This window comes from Sciurus carolinensis, chromosome 4 (assembly GCF_902686445.1).
Source record: "Sciurus carolinensis chromosome 4, mSciCar1.2, whole genome shotgun sequence".
In the NCBI taxonomy this organism is placed as follows: domain Eukaryota; kingdom Metazoa; phylum Chordata; class Mammalia; order Rodentia; family Sciuridae; genus Sciurus; species Sciurus carolinensis.
Genome location: NC_062216.1, coordinates 150434123 through 150454481, shown reverse-complemented (window position 1 = coordinate 150454481; position 20359 = coordinate 150434123). Strand labels below are relative to the sequence as shown.

General features: G+C 44.6%; 1 protein-coding gene across 6 annotated transcripts; it reads right to left on the bottom strand.

Moving 5' to 3' along the window:
• Nucleotides 1-6847: 6847 nt before the first annotated feature.
• Socs2 (suppressor of cytokine signaling 2) lies at nt 6848-15234 on the bottom strand. Of its 6 annotated transcripts, none has more exons than XM_047551604.1 (3): nt 15107-15234; nt 10034-10394; nt 6848-8339 (listed from the first exon to the last, which is right to left on the bottom strand). In XM_047551604.1, exons 2-3 carry the CDS (start codon nt 10170-10172, stop codon nt 7882-7884), a joined length of 597 nt encoding a protein of 198 aa, XP_047407560.1. In that variant the 5' UTR covers nt 10173-10394; nt 15107-15234; the 3' UTR covers nt 6848-7881. The 6 variants fall into 6 exon arrangements, with proteins under 6 accessions (XP_047407560.1, XP_047407557.1, XP_047407555.1 ...); XM_047551601.1 differs by lacking the exon at nt 15107-15234 and adding an exon at nt 13119-13233; XM_047551599.1 differs by lacking the exon at nt 15107-15234 and adding an exon at nt 11822-12094.
• Nucleotides 15235-20359: the final 5125 nt, after the last annotated feature.

Below are 20359 nucleotides of genomic sequence, written 5' to 3'. Positions count from 1 at the left end.
TCTTATGAGGACCTCATGGCAAAAGGGGGAAGTGAGTATGTGGTGGGAGAAAGGTCACATGGCAAGAAAGGAAACAAGAGAAAGTCAAGACCTGCAGGACCTAGTGGCACATGCGTGTAGTCCCAGCTACTCAGGAAGCTGAGGTGGAAGGATCAATTGAGCCCAAGAGTTCTAGACCCACCTGGGCAACCTAAAAAACCAACAGATCCAAGAAAGTCCAAATACAAAAGATGGCTACATTGAGGCAAGATCATTACACTCCAATATTCTTTTAACTTTACCAAAGCATGTAAGAATTTCCTTAATACATTTCAGATTTTTTGCTTTCTTGACTTTTTAAAATTAATTGCTTGACAGATGAAAATGAAGCTCTATGGTGTCCCTGTCCTTTGAAGATCCATCAGAAATGAGAATAAACTATGCAAATGGAAAAAATCAGTTGCAAAAACATATCTTTTGCCCACAGTTATATTGACCAGAAAACAGGAAGCAAAGACAGCCCTCTAGGTCCCTTTCTGATGAAAATTAATCCAAAGAGTGGTTATGATAATGGCCAGCACACATCAGATTCCTGTTTCTCCACTGCAACCAAGATCTCAAAACCCAAGTCCAAACTTTGATTACAGGGTAGTACTCAAAGACCCATAGCCAGGAGGAAACACAAATTTTTTTCTAAACAGGACAAAAAAGAAATCAGTTGATCCTGGCTGTGAAACAGTTTGGAGTTAAGGAGGGAGTTACTATTTTTTCAAAATAAGTGAAAACCTATTATGGTATGGAGGTAAAATCTATACCACAATTTAAGTCAAAATAAGACTCCATAGAAACGTGGAGCTTGGTCTCATCTGCCTACTCCTACCCTAGTGTGCTGTCCTATATGGGCAGTTGAGGTAACTCCATGGAAGGGATCAAAAGGCAGGAAGGCTCCCCAGCTCTTATTTTTATAGATCCCATAACTGAGGCCCTAAAAGATTCAATGTTTGGCCTAAGGTGAGACAACCAGAAACGGACCCCGCATTTTCCAGTTCCTAGTTCAGGGTTGTGCCCACTGTAGCACCATTTCCTGGTTTCCTTATCATGGAATCTGTGCTAGTGACCTCAAATTGCCCAAAGAGGGCGCCTGTCTTCAAAAGGAAGTATACATCTGTGAGACCCACAGCTCCAAACTCCAGGGCAAATCTGAGCCTGCAGACAAGAGGAGTGAGCACCTGTATGGCCTTCCCTACTCTCGGCACAAGCACCCTACCCACTTCCCACATGCTTCCCACCTAGCTAGTCTCCTTAGCTCCACCCATGCTTGGTCCCAAGCCATTTTCCAAAGGGCTTCCAGTGATAGAAAACACACACCTAGTTCAGTTACTCTCTCATTTACAAGCTTTATATCAGATCCACATCATCCCCAAGATAAATTCCAAGATTTTCAGCAGGGTCTGCAAGATCTGCCCCAACTTGCCCACACAGCACCTCCCACAAGGCTCTCCTCTACCTTCTTCTTCAACTCTATAGCCAAACGATCTTTCTTACTGAATGGGTCTGAAGACTCCTTTCAGCCTATTCACACTCAGACACAAGGTCCCTTCCTCTGAAGCCTTCACTTCTCTAACCTTCAAGGCAAGTTGATGGCACTGAGTCTACAAAGTAATTATTATTGCCATCACCACTGTATTCTGCAAGGTAGTATTCTTATAGGCACACCTCCTATTCAACATGGTACCTTGAGATGCAGAAGCTGGGATGGAATCATGAGTACCTTACTTATCGGCATAATATTTTATGTCTCCAAGCTTCATTTTTATTTTCAATAAGTGAGGGTAAAAAATACTCGCCAAGTTACTTTGAGGATTAAATGGCATGGTTTTTCAGGGCATGGGACATATCAGGTTGTTTAATAAATGTGAGTCCCTCTCCTCTCCATCTCTTCCCATAAGGTATAAGAGCTCCCTTAAAGTAAGAGTACTCTTCTTTGTATTTCTGTTGAGTTATATAGTAGGCACCCAATAAATGTTGCCAGAAAGGAGAAAGGGAGGAAGGAAAGCAGGTGTAAAGGAAGGGAGGGAGGAAAGGAGAAAGGAAAAAATGGAATGAATGAATACAGCTAAAAGCAAAAAGAGAGACCCTGATCCATTAGAGGTAGGAATTGTGAGCACTGGTCATGACTTTGAGAACATCCAGTTCTTCCCCAGTGAAAACCTTGAAAAGGTATCTACAGATAACTACTGAGTAACAAGGAAAGGACAACTGAATCAAGATAACCTGGTCCATCAATAGAAGGTAATGTAGCCCAAAACAAGACAAACGCTATTATAAAAAATGTATTCCTCAAATTGTGCATTTCTAGTCTATTCTAAGCATGAGGCTTGGTACAAAGGAGGACACAAATAAATTGATCTTATGTTAGTTGGGTCTGAATAATTGAGAACATAATACCTACACCAGTGCTATGTTGTTAAACCAGCTATTCAGGAAAAACAAAAAGCCTAATAACTTGTAGCATTTGCCAATATCTGTGATGCAAATGTTGACACCATAGCTGATTTCGGTCTACCAATAATTTCCCCATAAGGACTTAGCTCACAAAATCTCTTAGTATTTAGAGATTGGCTCTAGGGAGCCCCTCCAGACATTCAAGGATGTGCCATTCCCTTATTCTTGTCACACTTGACATCTTTTAGTCACTTTCTTGCTCATTAACATCCTTATCATGTGAAGGACAAGGAAGATAGAATAGGGAAGCAGCTGATTTTCCTGACAGTAGTTCTAGCAAAAGAGACTGGGATGGAGGTTGAAACTACTGACTAGATATTTTTATTGGTTTCCGTTAACTCACTCTCTCGATGCCTTAGTACTACGGATAATTGAAAACATAACCTAATCAAATGTGCAAAGTACAAACACACTTTCTGACCAAATACAGGATTAATGACCACTACCCAAAAGAATAGAGAAAGAAGCTATGCTCAAAAACCCCAAAAGAGTCAAGTTCACCAAGATGGCAGAAGGGATGTTAAACTGGGAAATTAAACCACTTCTCTGGGTAGAAGCAACATGGAAAATATTTTCCTGAATGTTGGAGATCACAGCAGCACTCTGGACTAAAACTAAACAGGAAAAGGGATACCAAACCAAGAGAAAGGAAAAATCATTTAGCAAAATATAAATTAAATAAAATAAAAATTTATCTTAACACTGCTGGAAACTGGGACAATCTGGGAAATTTTATTAAGTTCTATGATGGTTTAACTAGCAAAAAACAAAAAAAAAGTCTCCACCATAGAAGGGCTCCTTGGGGGGTATTTATGCTTAGAAGGAGGCAGTAGCTGGGGAGGTGGGTATTTCCTTTGCTCTCATAGAGACTCTGGCTTGACATTGTCTTCTTTCTCCATCTAATGGAGGCAATGCCGCAGAAGTACAGTAATCCATCACAAAATGTGCTCCTGCTCTAGGGCAAGTCAGTTTCCATAAGTAAAGAATGGAGTTCAAAGTCAGAGTTGTCTATAAAAGCAGTTTTATTTTTATGGCTCACTAAATGCCTATTCAAGAGAGCCCTGTTTTCTGTGACAATGCTTGGCTGATCCAGCCACCCTGGATCAGAGCTGGGGAAGGGGCGGAAGGGCTCTTCCCACTTTGTTCCATGACTTTAGCTGACATATTATATTTAGCCGTTTGGGATGACAGGACTTGGAGGCTACTCCAGCAACAGCGACCATCATTCCTTATACAAAGTGAGATGACAAACTCAAGCCACATCGAGGGAAAACGGGGAAAAATTAAAAATATGCAAAGATGTGAGGACAAGGAAAACATGCACGTGTAGAAGTGAAACAGCTACTGCAGTGTCATTTTTATGTATAGACAAGCAGAAAATGAAGGAACAAAGAACATGTTCTTCCTTTCAGACAAAGTACAACTTAGTGAAAAAGAAGACTGATACGATAAGTAAAACAAAAAATAAAAATATGCAAAGTGTGCCATTTGGGGCTCGTTACTTGTTTCAAAACCTGCAGAGAACCAAAGGGGGTGGGGAGACAGATATAATATTAAGGTACTCCAAGTCAGTCAATCAATCACCCACCTCAAGTAGAATGTAATTACTCTCTTTCACTGAAGCACAAATCAGCCCTCATGGCTGTGTCTGATGAGCTAAAAGCAACTCATACAAAAATCAGAAAGTAAGGCATGAACTATGCCTTTATGCCCAAGAGTGGGCAAAAACAAGACTAGGTTCCACTGGTGAGGACATAAGGGTGGGCAGTCACTGGGGTAGCCACAGCTGTGTGTGAGTCACATCTGGCTGAGGCAGATATGAGATCGTCACACAGTGTGGAAGGGAATTTGGGATTTTAAAACAGCAAACAATTGGAAACATTGAGAAATTAAAAGTAATGCAAAACTAATGTGGATTAAGGCATCATGAAACCTAGAAGAGAGGCTGATTCTTCAAAGTGGAGCAGAGAGAGCCAAGAACTCCCAGTGTTCCGTCATGGCATTCCAATGGCCTGGTTTCTGAATGTTGGAGGAAGAAAAATGTGATGTGAAGAGAACTGGAGCCAGAGAGAGTATTGACAATTTTAACAGAGGGTAGACGTGTGCAGCTTTTATAAATACTAAATGTAAGATACAAAGATCTGTTTGAATACCAACTCTGTGGTTGATTTGCTGGGGTGTGTGTGTGTGTACATGTGTGTGTGCACCCACATGCACCTCTCTTAAGGTCTCTGGGTCTGAATGTCTTCTTTGGTAAAATAAAGGAATTAAACTACAATCTGAATAATGGTTGCAAGCTTTAAAGTTCTAGGAAATTAAAAATTGGGAGAGGAGAATACAGGTCTGTTAGGAAATGAAAGGCCTAGAGCAACATTCTTTTGCTGGGAAGAGTAAAAAAGGACCACTCCCAGACAGTGACTTCAGCCCAGTTGTTAGACCCACAGCCACTCACCCCACACCTGCCCTCCACCTAAACCCACAACCCAGAAGGGCATGGTCTGGTCTCAGAACATTCCATCCCTTGGATTATTTGGTGACGTCTCCGTCTCCTACCATCCTGACAAGGTACAATTTTCTAAAAGCAGAGAAAATCCTTTCCAAGAAAACAAACACTCAAAGAACTGTTCCATTCTGTTACCTATTTGGATTACATAATGACTATCAAGTCGAAACTTTCATACACACCAAAAAGAACTCTGGGCTCATATAAACTGAACGGCCTTTTTCTCCACCAAAGTTCTAAAAACAACTTTGTGTTCCTAAAAAGCCATTTACCAGTGCCCATTGTAATGGCAATGAAAAACTGCCTCATCACAAAAATTTTAATTCTGTAGGGATATGAACCCTGTATATGATATTCTTCAACAACAGTAATAATAAATATCCTTACCAATGCCACAAACTGTCCTGTGTAGAAAGATAACACTGAATATTTTCGTAGGCTCTGTTAAGGATAATTTAGATAAATATACATTTTTTTGTTCCACTGCATATAAAATGGGGCTATCAATAATTGGTAACTGACATCAGAGCAGCCATCAAGTAAAAAGGTAAACCCCTCCTCCCTACCCATCCCCACCCCCAGGAGAGTTCATGACTAAACCACTTAGTCATGTTGACTAAAATCCCAAAGAACCCACACTAATTAAGGTATCCATACTCTTCTGACTGAGGCAGGAGTAAAAAGGCCAAGTTCCTTTAATAGCCTGCTCACTTGTTCATCTGGATCTATGCAGAAATATTCACTTCCTATAACCATCACTGTACTTTGCTCATTCAGCCCTTGTGAAGATGAAAGGAAAATATGCACATAAAGTGCTAAGAACCTGGTACACAATGAGCTCAATAAACAAATGAGCCTAGAAATTGGAAAAACAAAACAAAAAAAGACCGTCTCTTGATGTTTATCAACTTACTTGGAATAGGAAAGACTGAAGCAGAAGGCAACTAGTTGCCCAGCACACGGTAGAGAAGTCTAGGTTTTCCTCTAACTTTAAGTCACTTGCCAGCAACAATGCAATATTTTTTACAATTCCACAGGTACTCATGCCCCACTACTGCCTCCTCACTCCCAGAAACTGAGAAGTAGCAGAGTTTGAAACAATGAGAACAGAAATATCAAGACCTTTAAAGAAATTCCTCAAAGCCGTTTGGCACTGATCATATGGAAGTTTTGCCAGAAGTCAAATATCCAACACTAGACAAACTTTGCCGGAGTGTATGTGTGTTGGAGGAGGGGGAATAGATGTGAAAAAAACACAGAATCCAAATATCCTAATGAAAATATTCCCATCCCATAATACCAGACCCTAAAAGTCTAGGTCTGCTCTTTAGATATGCATAGTACGTTTTCCTTCCAGGCATAAAACTGTTTTGTGATTTTCAAGATCTTCATAAAAATAAGGTAAGATATGCAATAAGCAAGTTTTAAAATTTGTAACTGAATTTTCTATTGACTCAGGGTACGCACGTGACATACCAGGTTCACCTTTCTAATGCCACACCATAATATGTAGCTATGCAGGCAACTTCAAAAAGGTGGCAAGTTAATAATGTCTGTACTCCAGAAAAGATGGTACCAACCTTTGCAACAGTCTTGAGACTGTAGCAAAAACATAAAGTGGCCACTAAAGTTTTGATTTTTATTTAAGATTTATGTCTACTCAACTTGTAAAAGACCAGACTGCTTGGCAATTCTAAACCATGCTTTCCAAAATACAAAGGGCAGGGGCAATCCTTAATTTCTGAGAAGAGCAAGTTATGTTCTATCCCTTACTGAGTACTTGGCTTACTTCACGTGATAAAATTTTTTACGGCAACCCCGTTAAATACCACAAAAGTGTATGTTGTCTACGACTCAAAGGAAGAAGTGCAACTGGTAAAAGTCAGGTTTTTTTCCTTTATTTAATACATTCTAATTGAATAGTAACAGCAGTAAATAAACACTTTGAAAAACAGGCAGGTATCCCCTTATATCTGGAAGAAAATTAAGTCAAAGTATTCTACACGGTAGAAGGGAGACAACTGCTGATGTCTGTGGTTAGACAATTCAAGGACTGGGAAATTTCTAAAGCCATTTCCAAAAAAATCAATGGCAACAGGTTGGGACACAGCTACTTCAAAGGGTAAAATGTCTATATCTACACTGGTTTTTATTAACAGGGATTGAGTTGCACCTGTAGAGCATGACATTCTTGTCTTTAGCCTTAAAGGAAAAGAGAAAGTCTTTTCCGTTTGCACCAGTTTGAAATATTTCTGAAATAAGGCTCTCTTGAAATGGATTACTACAGTACTCATTCATAGGAGAGAGTTCATACCTGTAGTAAAAAGACAAATACAGGATTTCATGGTCACTTTTTTTTTTTTTTTTTTTGGTTGATTTGGTTAATTGCATAAAATGAGGGATAAATACTCACAAGCATGATATGTTTGACAAAACTACATACATCAGAATGCAACATATAAAATGTCCTTAAAGATACTGATCACCAGGCATATAAACTCAAGTAAGCCTGCGTCAGCTTGGTTCCTTTTGCTTTTTCAGTACTCCACTTGGAGTTCTTTGTTACTGGCGCTTGGAACTTGGACCTTTGACCTAATGCAAAGGAACTTCAGAAAGACAAGGCATTCTGATAAAATGCTCCCTCAGCCTTCACATGGGGCATTTTATTTTTAATTTAAAAGGATCTTGGTCAGCCTTAGGAAAGGAAGCATCACTCAGGTGAAAACATCTAGGGGAACTTTAAATACCTAGCTACCTCTTTATGCATTTAAATTAGGTTGACTTCAGCTGTTCTCAGTTCTGTGCAGTTATCCAGTCACTCGAGTTTTGGTGCTCTTTTACATAGCTGCATTCGGAGATACTCTATATGATGATGTTTAGAAAAACAGAAACACTTATACCTGGAATTTATATTCTTCCAAGTAATCTTTTAGTCTTGTTGGTAAAGGCAGTCCCCAGATGGTACCGGTACATTTGTTAATGGTGAGTCGACAGAGATGCTGAAGAGACGGTGCGGATGTATAGAGCGGTTTGGTCAGATAAAGATGAACAGTCCCATTCCGGGGGGCTTCTGGGCCTGACCGCTTATCCTTGCACATCTGAACATAGTAGTCAATCAGATGAACCACACTGTCAAATTGCTTAAGCTTGGACTTGACACATATGATAGAATCCAATCTGAACTTCCCATCTTGGTACTCAATTCGCAGATTAGTTGGTCCAGCTGATGTTTTAACAGATATTGTTAGTAGGTAGTCTGAATGCGAACTATCTCTAATCAAGAAAGTTCCTTCTGGCGCCTCTTTTAATTTCTCTTTGGCTTCATTAACAGTCATACTTCCCCAGTACCATCCTGGGGTTTTTGTTCAAAAAGAAAAAGAAAAGAGGGTAAAATAGTTATTATAAGAATTTTTAGAATAGGGCACGTACTTGCCAGTAATTTTTCTAGCTCTAAAAAAAAAAAAAAAAAAACATGTGAGTGGAAGTTTACCAGGGGTTACCACAAATACCTTTGGTAGGAATTTAATGAAAATTTGAGTCCATTTTATTTTATGAACACAAACTGTGAGCCAGTGTTCTTTCTTTTCAAAATAACTTTCTGTAGCTCTTCTTTAAACTATGTTAAGATTTTCTTCGAATAAGCCAAAAGAACATTTGCAATATGACTCACTGGCTGACAGAGCATGATGAGTTTAGTACTGTTTAATTGAAACAAAGATTAGAAATAAATTAGATATTAGATATAAAAGTCATATTTTTAAAAAGTGGAAAACCCAATTCCAGGAATTCCAATAGAATAAAAACAGAAACAAGTTTTTTGTGGGACTGGTGCCACCCCTACTGTCTCCCCCAAAAGAATCTGCTAAATGACTGCGCCGATTGTTCAAAGCCCTGAAAAGCACTGCTATTTACTTATTTTAAAAGTACAGCTGTCCCGCAATAGCTTTTGTTTGCCGCCTCAGTTACTACTACCTCCTCAGTCATTGAGAAACGGGAAATCCCAATTAATAAATAATACTTCAGCTTTATAATCTTCCCTAAACTCTTTTGGACTTTGCCCTGATTCAAATTCAGTCACAACCGTTGGTCTCCTCCGAATTCTCCATTTGATCTGCTTCGGCCATCTCCCCGGCCCATCCCGTTTTCAAAAATGACTCAAAGACATTCTGCATTTAAGTTTGAACAATGTGCTTTCCCCGCCCCCGTCAAAAAAATATTATGACTTTTTAAACCAGGATACTTGCAATCGGCGGGTCTCTCCGGTCGAGGGAAAGCCCGTGACCCGTAGGGAAAGACCGGAACACCATGAGAGGGAATTTTTTCCCTCTCCCCCCACCCCTGGCCTATTGCTACCAAAACTTCAACTTTGCCTCAAACGTACGGTTTTAGGATCCAGATTTTAAAAGCCTGAATCGCTTGCACTATTTTTTTTTTTAAATGTCTTTTAGATGCCGACAGCAAGCCACGCACAGCGCAGGGCTGCCCTTGAAACGGTGCCGCGCTTGGAGGCCAAGCTCCCGGGCAACTGCGCTCGCGGCAGCCTGTCAGTCCCCGAACTTGGCCGCCAGGATCTTGGGCTGCAGTGGCAGCCCCGCCCGGAAGCCAGACGCGGCTGGGGCTGCGGGAGCACAGCACCCGCTCGCCTTCCACGCTCAAGAGGGAGGCAACCAGGCGCTTTCTCTGGCCTGGGTTCGAGCCTGAACGCCCACTCCGGAGCTGCTGCGGAAAATAGCGTAGGTCTCAGAGCTCTAAGAGGCAATTTCCAAGAAGCCCTGCTCGCGCTCTGCCCTTCCCCAAGCCTTTAGTCCCTCGAGAACCACTTTCCTTTCACAGTTCCAAGGACCCGGAGCCACGAAGGCGGGCATCCCTCTCCGAGGTCCCCAGTCCCGGAGCAGGGACGGAAAGCGAGGGACGTGTTTCCAACCCATTCTTTGCTTCCCACCTTGGCCGCACTTCCCCAGCAGTACCTCCCGCCTGCGCAGCCCGCAGCAGCGACTTTGGGGAGGCGCCCCCTCCCGCACGCTTAGCGGCCAGTCCTCTCCCTACCTGTTTGACCCAGCTCCCGCAGGGCCTTCGCAAGACGCGCCGCCTCGGGGGATGATTCCTCGGCTGACCCAGCGGTCCCCCACTGGCTCTGCGTCCCATCCGCGCCATTCCCGGAGGGTTCGAGGCACCGCAGGGTCATGGAAGAAGGGTCACCGCGGCAAAGACAGGTGGCCGCCCGAGCTGGGGTCACAGAGGGGCTCGCGTCCTTCCTGGAAGTCAGAGGCAACTCCAAAATGCGTCCCTGCGGAGTGTCCGAAATGGTGGCGGAGGGGGAAGGGTTGGGGAACTGCTGGTTCTTTCTCCCCAAGTCCCAGCGGAGGGATGGTAAAATCTCCTGCAGACGCGGTCACCCACAGATCGCCTGCGAAGAGAAAGTGGGGCGGGAGTTGGGTCAGTCTGAACTGGACCCCTGTGGCTGGGGTGGGGGTGGGGAACGAGAGACGTGGAAAATCCCGGGGACTCCGCCGCCTCTGTGCTGCACCATTTAACCCCAAGCATCCAGTTACCGCCCTGGCCCAGCTCTGGAGAAAAGATGGATAAAGAGAGCAAGGATCAAGACAGAATTGACTGGGGAAAAGGGTGGGGGGGACAGGATAAGGGTGAACGAGGTGTCTTCCCACCCTGCCTCGGGCTGCTGGCTGAAATCACAAATTGGCAGACTACGAAAAGCTAACAGTCACCTGCGGGTCGAGTGGGGATAGACTCTGGTCAAGAACAAGTTGAAATTTTTTTAAAGGAAAGAGCCGGACCGTTTCCATCTTACACCTCTCGCAGCCCGAGGGCCCCTGGGGAGGAAGCGCCCAGCAAAAGCTGGTTCCACGCCCTAAAGCGCCACGGGGCTCCCGGGGCCCAAGAAGCCAGCTGGGGGTGTAGAGGTGCACTAGCGGCCGCATCCCTGCCCGGAGGCTGCCTCGCTCCCTTCCACCGGCTCCTCAGTAGGCGCTCGGGGCAGGACTGAGGGACAGCCGGTGGCGGTCGCTCGGGGACAGAGACGGCTGCTGCTGCTATTGCCGCCGCGAGCGCTGTCGAGGAATCGGCTGGAGCGCGCAGCCCCCGCAGGAGCTACAAGCGAGGCCGCCGCAGAGCCCGCGACAGCAAGCGCGGCGGGACTTGCAAACAACCAACGCCGAGCTCTTACCTCGGCCACGGCTGCCGCCGCCGCCTCCGCACCAGGCAGCCTCCCCAGCGGACATGGGGCGGGGGAGCCGGGAGGGGCCCGGGAGAGGAGGGGTGTCCGCCTGAGTTTCCCCAGTTGACGTTTAATTTGGGAACAAGATGCCCGGGGATGCGACCGACCCTGCGATCTGCGGAGGTGGCTGGACTTCTCTGTGCAGAGGGCAGACAAAAATCCTAGGGATCATCACCTCGGTCCCGGACCCACTTCCCAGGCTTCTACACCTCCTTTCCCTGTGCAGCTACCGAGTTTCCCTTCAGCTGCGACTAAGGAGCTGGGAAGGAGAGAGGGAGGGAGGAAGGAGCAAGGGCGGAGGCAGGCTGGAGGGGAGGAGCGGGCGATCAGGTTATTAGGAGGATTAGACATCAGAAGAGCAGTTTAGGGGGGAAAAACAAAACAAAACAAAACTCCGGAGACTTCCCGACGCCGAGAAGGAAGCAGAGAGAGCAGGCAGAAGCCACCGGCTGCAGGAGCCGCTGCTCGAACTCTCCGCGAGCGCCCTAAACTGCGGAAGCCAACGCCGCCGGTCGCTCCCCCGCGCACGCGGCCGCGCCCCGCCGCCCTCCCCAGCCACTCTCCTCGGGGCGGAGCCTTCGGGCTCCCCACACCGGTACCTGTCGTGAGCGCCCGGGCTCCGTGCTCCGAGGATCCTGAGACTGTGCGCCCCGGGCCGCGGCGCGTACTGTCCGTGGCCCGCGCAGCGCTGGTGGCTGCGGGCGAGGAGGCTCATGCTTCAAGGGAAACCCAAGGCCCACGAGCCGCGGCAGCGGCGAGACTTGGCAAGAGTTAAACGTCTGTCCCCAGAGCACTGTGTGCGCGCGACTTCCCAGTCCGACGCGCCTCCCTAGCTCCCCGCCTCCCTCTCCAGTTCCGCGCTCAGCTCCAGCCCCGCCCGGCGGCTGCGGAGGCCGCTTTCCAGGAACTTTCCAGGAATCCGCCTCACGTGACCACAGCCCCCGCTACGGCTTTAAAGAGGCTCGGCGCTAATGCGCAGGCTTCAAGAGAGAACTGCTGCGAGCGCGCCGCTGCGGACAGCGGCGGTCTGGGTGCCTGAGACTCCGCCCTCCAGTGACCCCACACCTCGGGGTCCTCGGGGGGCAGTCGGGAGAAGTTCCTGACCACCGCCAACCCAGTTTTGGCGGCCGGAGCATGCCCCCGCCCTGGGCATCTAGGTCTAGCGAATAGTAGTCGTCCTCGCCCCTCTGTGAGGAGGGGGTTCCTCTTTTCCACCCCCTCGGCACCTCCTCGGCTTGACCCTCCAGGCCGCACTTTGCTAGGTGGGGGACGGGAGCTGGAGAGGATGGGGGTCCTCGGAAACTGGCCCCGCCCCCTCTAAGACAAAATGATGAGGTGGGGGCAGGCTACTGCCCACCGCGGTGCCCAACCCCGGGGGCCGAAGGGAATCCAGCAGGAGGCCGCTCCCCCACCCCCGAGCCCGAGTCCTAGAAGGCTGCCAACAGGCAGAGTAAGGCGCCTCCTTAAGGCGCGCGGGCCACTCTCAGTCCCCTCCCCCTGGCGCTCGGGCTCGCAATCCTCCCGCACCAACCCTACAGGGCTCCTCCCTTCCTCCTCCGCTCTTCCCTATCGCCTCTTTCCGGAGGCCCAACGGCCCTCCCGGCTCACCTGCACTGGTTGCTGAGGAAGCGCCCTTACCTGCGCTCCCGGGAAGTGCCGGGTGGCCGGCCTTTGTGCCCGACTATTGAGAGCCAGTTGCTGTGATTCTTTAAAGGGCGGGTGCCCGGGTACGGGAATTGGGAAGGAACTCGGCACCACTTCACCACTCGGGACCCTCACTTCTCACCCTGTTGGAGGCCACCTGGCCTTAATGGAACTCTCCCGGCCTGCAAGACCACCCCCGAAATGTGACCTACTTTAAATGTGACCTACTTCTTAAAAACCATTAATACTCACGGGAAAAACCGGATCCAAATTTTCGATAACCATTTTTTCTTTGAAATACTATTCTGTTGCATCACTGCTCAAAAGCTTGAAAGGTCAATGGCCATTTTTAGTTGAAGCAGTGTCTGTGGGGAAGTTGGGCGAGGAAGGAGGAGAGGGTGCGGGGCAGGCGCAGCTTGCAAACCTTGCCGGGTGCCCCCCCTGCCGGCACTGGGAGGAAGAATCAGCTCCCAGCCTTCGGACACTGAGTCAGGGATCAATGTTTTTCTCAATAATTTTTCGTGCTTTTTAGTAAACTCTTCTGCACATGATACGCGTGTGAGTTCAGGGAGGGGGAATTTTCCAGCTAACCAACGGATTTGTCAAAGATGGAGTGGTATGCATGGAGCCATGTTTTGTTTTTAATGTTTAGTGGGGAAGGTGAAGCTAATTGAGCCCTACTGAAAACCCTCTACAAAGTAGATGAATAAACCTACACAAGTCATTTACCCTCTTTGTGCCAAAATAAACTTCCAGAACCCACTACTTGTACTAGGATTCACCTAATTCTAAAGTATTTTATATGATTTCTCCTTCCTTGGTAGAGAATCCCAGAGGAAGAGTGCCTACTTGTTTGTAGTGTTAAGTTAAAAGCTAGTTCGAAAATTTTTACAAAGATAAAACATTTCATTTCTATTTAATTGCCATTTGTAATGAATCTTCCCGCCGTGGAACACCAAGCTTTGTAGCAAAATAGGATTTTTTATTTTTGCTTCTAAAGTATTTCTCGGCAATGCCCAGCACTTTATTGGCCTTTTGAGCCCTCCGAAATACATATGGGAACCATGTAGAAAAATGTTTACCGGATCATGTCAAGTGAAAAAAAGTAGAACTTGAAATTGTACCTTTGTTATGATTACAACAATATGCAATTGTGTATGCATGCGGGCAAAACCAGAAGGGAATGTGGGAAAATGAAAGCAGCCGTTTTTAGGATGGCAGGATCTAGGTGAATTTTTACATTTGACTTCCTTTAATATGCAGTGTTTTGTTGTTGTTTTGGTTTGTTTGGTATCAGGGATTGAACCCAGGGGCACTTAACCACTGAGCCACATCCCCAGCCCTTTTTAATATTTTATTTAGAAACAGGGTCTTGCTGAGTCACTTAGGCCTTGCTAAGTTGCTGAGACTGGCTTTGAACTCGCAATCCTCCTGTCTCAGCCTCCTGAGCCCCTGGGATTACAGGCATGCAGCACCACACCTGGCTGCTTCCTGTATTTTTTATAGTCGTCATTTTCCCAACATCCTGTATGAGACAGTATCTTTAGTTAGTGGAGTTTGTGGGACTTAGAACTCCAGTCTCTCTCTAGGACCTCTCTCTTGAGCCTCAAGTTTGCCCCTCAGCATCACCTTTCAGATGTCTAATAGGCATTTCCAATTTCATATGTCCCAAAGTCGCGACCTCATATGCCCTCAAAAATATAAAAAAATAAAAATAGAAAAAAACAAAAATAAGCCATTTCTCCTACACTCTTTCCCATTTCTGAAAACATCAATTTCGCTCTTCAGTTGTTCAGGCCAAAAGCTTTAGAGTTATCACTGACTGCTCTTCAGTTGTTCAGGCCAAAAGCTTTAGAGTTATCACTGACTGTTCTTTCTCACACATCCCACATCCCACCCATTGGCCAATCCTTCCACTCTGATTTCTCAATAAACCCAGAATTGAAGTGCTTGCCACATGTCTACAGCACAGCAGTTCAAACCACCCTAACCTCTGCCCAGGTAACTGCAACAGTCTCTTGAAAAGCCTCCTTGTCCCTCCACAGTCTCCTCCTAACAGAATAGTTAGAGCAAGTCTGTTTAAACTAGGTCATTTCACATTCCTCCCTGCTCCAACCCAAACACCTGCATCACACCTGAGGGGCAGGGGAAGCCAGTAGCCACTGTATTAGTTTCTTGTCACTGGGACAAAATACCCGAGAGAAACAACTGGTAAAGAGGAAAGATGGATTTGGACTCACCATTGGGAGGTTTCAGCCCATGGTCACTTTGAGACTGACACAGCAGGACCTCATGGCAAAGCAAAGCTGCTCACCGCATAGTGACTCCATTTGGTCTTGGATTTTCAGAACACATGTGTCCTGTTGGGTGGAGCATGTTCATGGTTGCGGGAATAAGCTGCCATTCTACTTGAGGAGGAAAGAGACGGCAGTTTCCACAAAGCTGAAGGGTTTTTCCATCGTCTGCATTAAAGAATAGCTAAGGTTTGAAACCTTCCTTGGTGTGCCAAACCAGAACCAGACACATTTGGTTTTGCAATGACAGATCTTCTGATACTGGAATTGGCAAGTGCTCCATACTGAACTCCTGCTGAGTTTCACAGAGGGCGTTTTGTTTTGGGGCAGGTGAGGTGAGGTGAGGGAGCAATAGCATGATCTCTGACAATTACATCTGATGCACTTATGTGCACTTTTAAGCACCCACCACCTCTTCCTCTTAAAATGCGCCATCTTCCTGCCATTACCACACACACAGCACCCTGACGATTACCTGTGATTCTGAAACCCATTCTTCCAGCATGCAGGTGCCCCAGGCTAACTCATAGGAATTGTTTGTGCCCTTGGATACAGGGCTTTGTCCAGTATTAAAAACCTGCATGGCCAACTTTTTTTTTTTTTTTTTTCAGGATTTTTTTTTTTTTTTTTTTTTTTTTTTTTTGTAAATGCTGCATGAGAAACAGTCTCAACACTCTGAAAAGATAAGCAGTAATAGTCATGTAAGTCAACTTTTTACCATTTCTTGGGAGCCTGTCAGAGAATGAAGGCAATAGAGAAGAAAGCGAGCTAAGGCTTGAGTCAGGGGAAAAGATTCTAGTGCTCTTGAATCCAGTGTGACTGATGTTGTACTACCCTTGACCTTTATACAGGAGCCAGTGAGTTTATGTTTTCCTGACCGAGTTTGATTTGGGCTTCTCTAACTTGTAACCAAAGACCTTCTCATGGGATCAGTGGATTCCATATGGAAGTATTTAGGACAAGGTTAGGAACGCTGAATTGAAAAAGGGAAAAAGAGAGCTTCCTTCTACTTTAATAAACCTCCTCTTTTCCACCCGGCTTCCCAGTGCCAATTTACATTGTGTTATTCTTCAATCCCCATAATAGAGGACATTTACTAGTGGACAAAAGAAGAGTGAGAAGATAAAATACCACTAGTTTTAGTACCCGAGTCAGGAATGGAGATAAGGAAAAGCAGATGGCTTTCCCCCCAGATTTCTGGGACCTGAGAACATGGCGGATGATATGCCCATGTTCTTTCCACTAACAGAAGTAGGAGGAAGTCATGTTCTAGTACAGTGGTTGTCAATGCTACAGAAGTCACAGATTTCTCAGAAATTCTGGTGAAATCTGGAGGCTCCATTTTTCCTTTCTCTTATTAGCCACAAGACCTTTCCCATTCCCCCCAGTCAATAACCAGCAGGAGCGGAGTAGTGGCTGTCCCCCTTAGAAGGCATGCGCCCTCCTCTTCACCCCCTTCCTCCCATTCCCTATGGCCTTCCCAATACTGAGCATGACTTGCCATTTGTCACCTTTGCCTTCTTTTTCATATGGTAGAAAAATATTTCTCTGGATCCAAGTATCCACCAGAAGCGGGCAAGTGACAGATAGACCCAAAAGACTGTCTCTATCAAGACAAGTAAGAGAGAGTATATTTCTCTACAGATGTGAAGAATATTCCTCTGTGTTGAGTAGGCTGGGTTCTCACACCTGACCTATTTCATTCTTCTGTTTTCCTAACTGACCATATAGATATTTATGTACCTAAAATTGTTTTTCTGCAGAAAAATGTTCTGGAGGCACAGACTTGGGGAGTTAGTTGACAACCTGAAATCTGACTGAATCCCCAGGGGCCTGTTGAAACCAGCTGGGAACCCTCCTTTAAGAGAGTGGATGGTCTCCAGTAAGGTCCCCTTGAGAAATGAAGGTCTGCCTTCAGTGTCATATGGGACTCTCTGTATTGGAACTGGGCTGTGCAGTCAGAGGAGCATCAATGATAAGGTTCTGGTACAAGAAAGGACCCTATTGCCCGAGGGCAGGAAAGTTTTCTTTCTCTTTTCTCCTTTCCCACAGTGTTCTAACCCTCTGGTATTCTTGTTTCTTAATACACCCAGCCTTCCTCAAGGCCTGTGTCCCTGTTCTTTCTGAAACGCTCTTTCCTCCAACATTCTGCTGGTGTTGCTCCCTCACTTCACTCAGGTTCTTGCTCAGAAAGGCTTTCCCTCCCCACTTTACATAAAATGGCAGCTCCTGTCAGTGACTATTTCTTTCCCCTGCTTTCCTTTTCATTCTAACACTTGATTTTATTTTTTTCAGTGCTGGGGATTGAACCCAGAGTTTCTGCATGCCGTGCAAGTGGTCTGCCCTGAGCTACATCCCTAGCCCCTGATCATCGTAATACTTTCTACTACCTGATGTTATAATAGCTACTCATTTGATATTTGTTTATTATCTTTCTCTCACAGGAATATCAGCAGGGTTTTGGTCTGTTGTACTCATCATCCCCCCAGTGACTAAAAAGTTCCTGGGTCATCGTAGGCACCCCATATAAAGTTGTTAAGAATGAGTGAATCTAATGCATCTTCAAATGAGCAAACTAGAAAAATTTTTACCACCTTCTTTCTGGCCTGCATCCCTTTTACTTTTTCATCTTCATCTGCTTAGATGTGCTTCTCAGGTTACTCTTTGGCTTACCCTGCACACTCCAGTCTGCTACCAAGAGGAACTTGGCTTTCTTGGAGTTTCTCCTTAAACTCCATGAGTCTGACCCCATAATAGTAGTACTTAAGAAAGGACATGTGCGAGATTCATCAGTTCGTGAGTCCTTACAATGTTCCAGGTCTTGTGGACATACAGCTCAGCCCCCTTCTTAAAGAGGTCTCAGTCTAGTGAGAGAGAGAAATACACCATCACTGGATAATTCTAACACAGAGTGAACCGTCATGGGGAATGTACAGAGTGGTTTTACAGGCAGTTGGCAAGCACCACCATGACCTCCTTGGGAAACCTGTGCAGGTTTCACAGAAGAGGGACCATGACAGCCCCTTCACTTCTCTGAATTTTTGTTTTCTCGTTAGTGTCATGAAGAATTTGGACTGATGAGTTATTAAGTTTCTTTTCTTTGAATCACTTTCAAGGTCTGTTCCATGACCTCCCAAAGAGCAGTTGATGGTGTTATTAGACCTAAGCCTGGAAGCTTCTAGATATATTTGACTTTCCAGAGAAGTTCACAAAGGTCAAGGCCTGCTGTCATGATGTGGTAAGCAGAACAGGCAGAAGAAATACCTATTAGTAAACAACCAACACCACTCCTGGCTTAGTCACGGAATTCTGAGAAGCAACAGCACGCAGTGAACCAATCAGTAGATTGGCAATCCTGGGTGAGTCCAGCTTTAACCAAAGCATGTGACAAAGCCACAGAAGGCAGGCCCTGCAAACAGCAGCCTCCTCCACAAACTACAGGAGAACCTCCATACACAGTCCACATGGGGCAAAGGAGCTGATCACACATACAGTCCTTTTCTGCTACCCCAGCATGTTAAAATTACGCATTTGCCCCACCATAAAGAAAAGCGATATAATAATGTTTGCCTTTATTTAATGGTTTTAATCTCTCTTTACCAATACGTTATAACATGTAGCTGATTTTTATCTCATAACAACCTTTGATGATAACAGAAAAAAATACATACGTTACATGTAATAGGAGTTAAGACAAAGCACATTTAATAGATTGTGCTGTATTTGTTAATAAATCGTTCTTAGGAATAAAGTGTAGGTTTAATGTGAACAAAGGTAATAGTCTAAGTGGAAAAAAGCTTGGAGGGTAAGTTGCTTTTAAAATAGATCACTGAAATCACGTTGAGTGCTCTTCCAATAAATAAGACTAAAACATTCTCAAAGATTATTTACAGTATTTAAACAGAGGCCAGGGATAAAGAATTGAGGGAGAAAGTTAGGTCCCTTATGTTTTGTTTTTAAATTCTCCCAATCAAGACATTTTTACATTTTGGTGTGTGCCAAAACTTCTAAAATAAACACTAAAGTCTTGTTTATTTTAAAATACATATTTTTAAAATCTATTTAGAAATAACTCTTTGAACATCATGATAGTAAGCCCTGCCACTTTTCCTTTGGCTTTTCCAATTCTTGCTGAGATGATTTTTATTACAAGTTCTCCTGAACCAGTTACTCCCTCCCCGACTTCCATTTTTAAAACCCATACGTAAAAGAGGCAAATTTGTCTTTCTCAACATTATTTCTAGTTCAAAGTCTACAATGTCTTCTACTGCACCATAACCACTAGCTTCCCCCTGCACATGCTCATTACATGTTCCTAGTAATTCAACTACATTAATTGTATTGTGGTCTGTTGGTTTCAGCTATTGACTGAGCACAAAAAAATAGCATAAGATGAAATGATTAAATAAATAGATGATCACTGCAATGATTGGTAAATCAAAAGATAGTGATATGCCAACATCTCACACAAAATAGTGAAAGACTACACGAAATAGTGAGAAACACACTACGAAGCTCACTTAAGAAGAAATGGATTATTCGTTTAGTTCTATTTCCCTTACATAAATAAACTCCAAGTTCTGAAGACTTCATTCCTGAAGTCTATCGGATACTTAATGAAGAAATAATGCTCACCCTCCATAAACTTTAAAAAAAAAAAACAGAAGAAGGAACACTTAACAAGTCCTGTTAGGAGACCAGCATTATCTAAACACAAAAGACAGACAAGACATAAAAGAAAATTACAGACCAATATCTCTCATGAACATAGTTACAAAATAATAGCAAACTGAATCTGGGAATATATAAAAAGGATACTATATCATGACCTACTTGGGTATATTCCAGAAAGGAAAGATTGATTTGGCATGCAAAGCCAATCATTAAAACTCATGATCTCAACAGACTAAAATAATAATATCATATAATTACCTGAATAATGCAAGCAAAAGCATTTATAAAATTCAACATCTAGCATCATAAAAAAACTCAGGTACTGGAGGTGTAGTTCAGTCATAGTATCCATGCTTAGCATGTAGAAGGCTCTAGTTTCAAACCCCAGTGCTGAGAAAGAAAAAAAAAACTTTAACAAACTAGAAAAGGAAGGAAATGCCTTCAATCTGATAAATCTTATCTGCAAAACTAATACCTAAAGCTAACACCATTCTTAATGGTAAAACATTGAATGTTTTCCCTTGA

Coding starts and splice junctions, on each gene's coding strand:
- Socs2 (XM_047551604.1), bottom strand. CDS start 10,172: ATGACCCTGCGGTGCCTCGAACCCTCCGGGAATGGCGCGGATGGGACG. Junction 8,340..10,033: donor GCGGGAGCTGGGTCAAACAG/GTAGGGAGAGGA, acceptor CAAAAACCCCAG/GATGGTACTGGGGAAGTATG.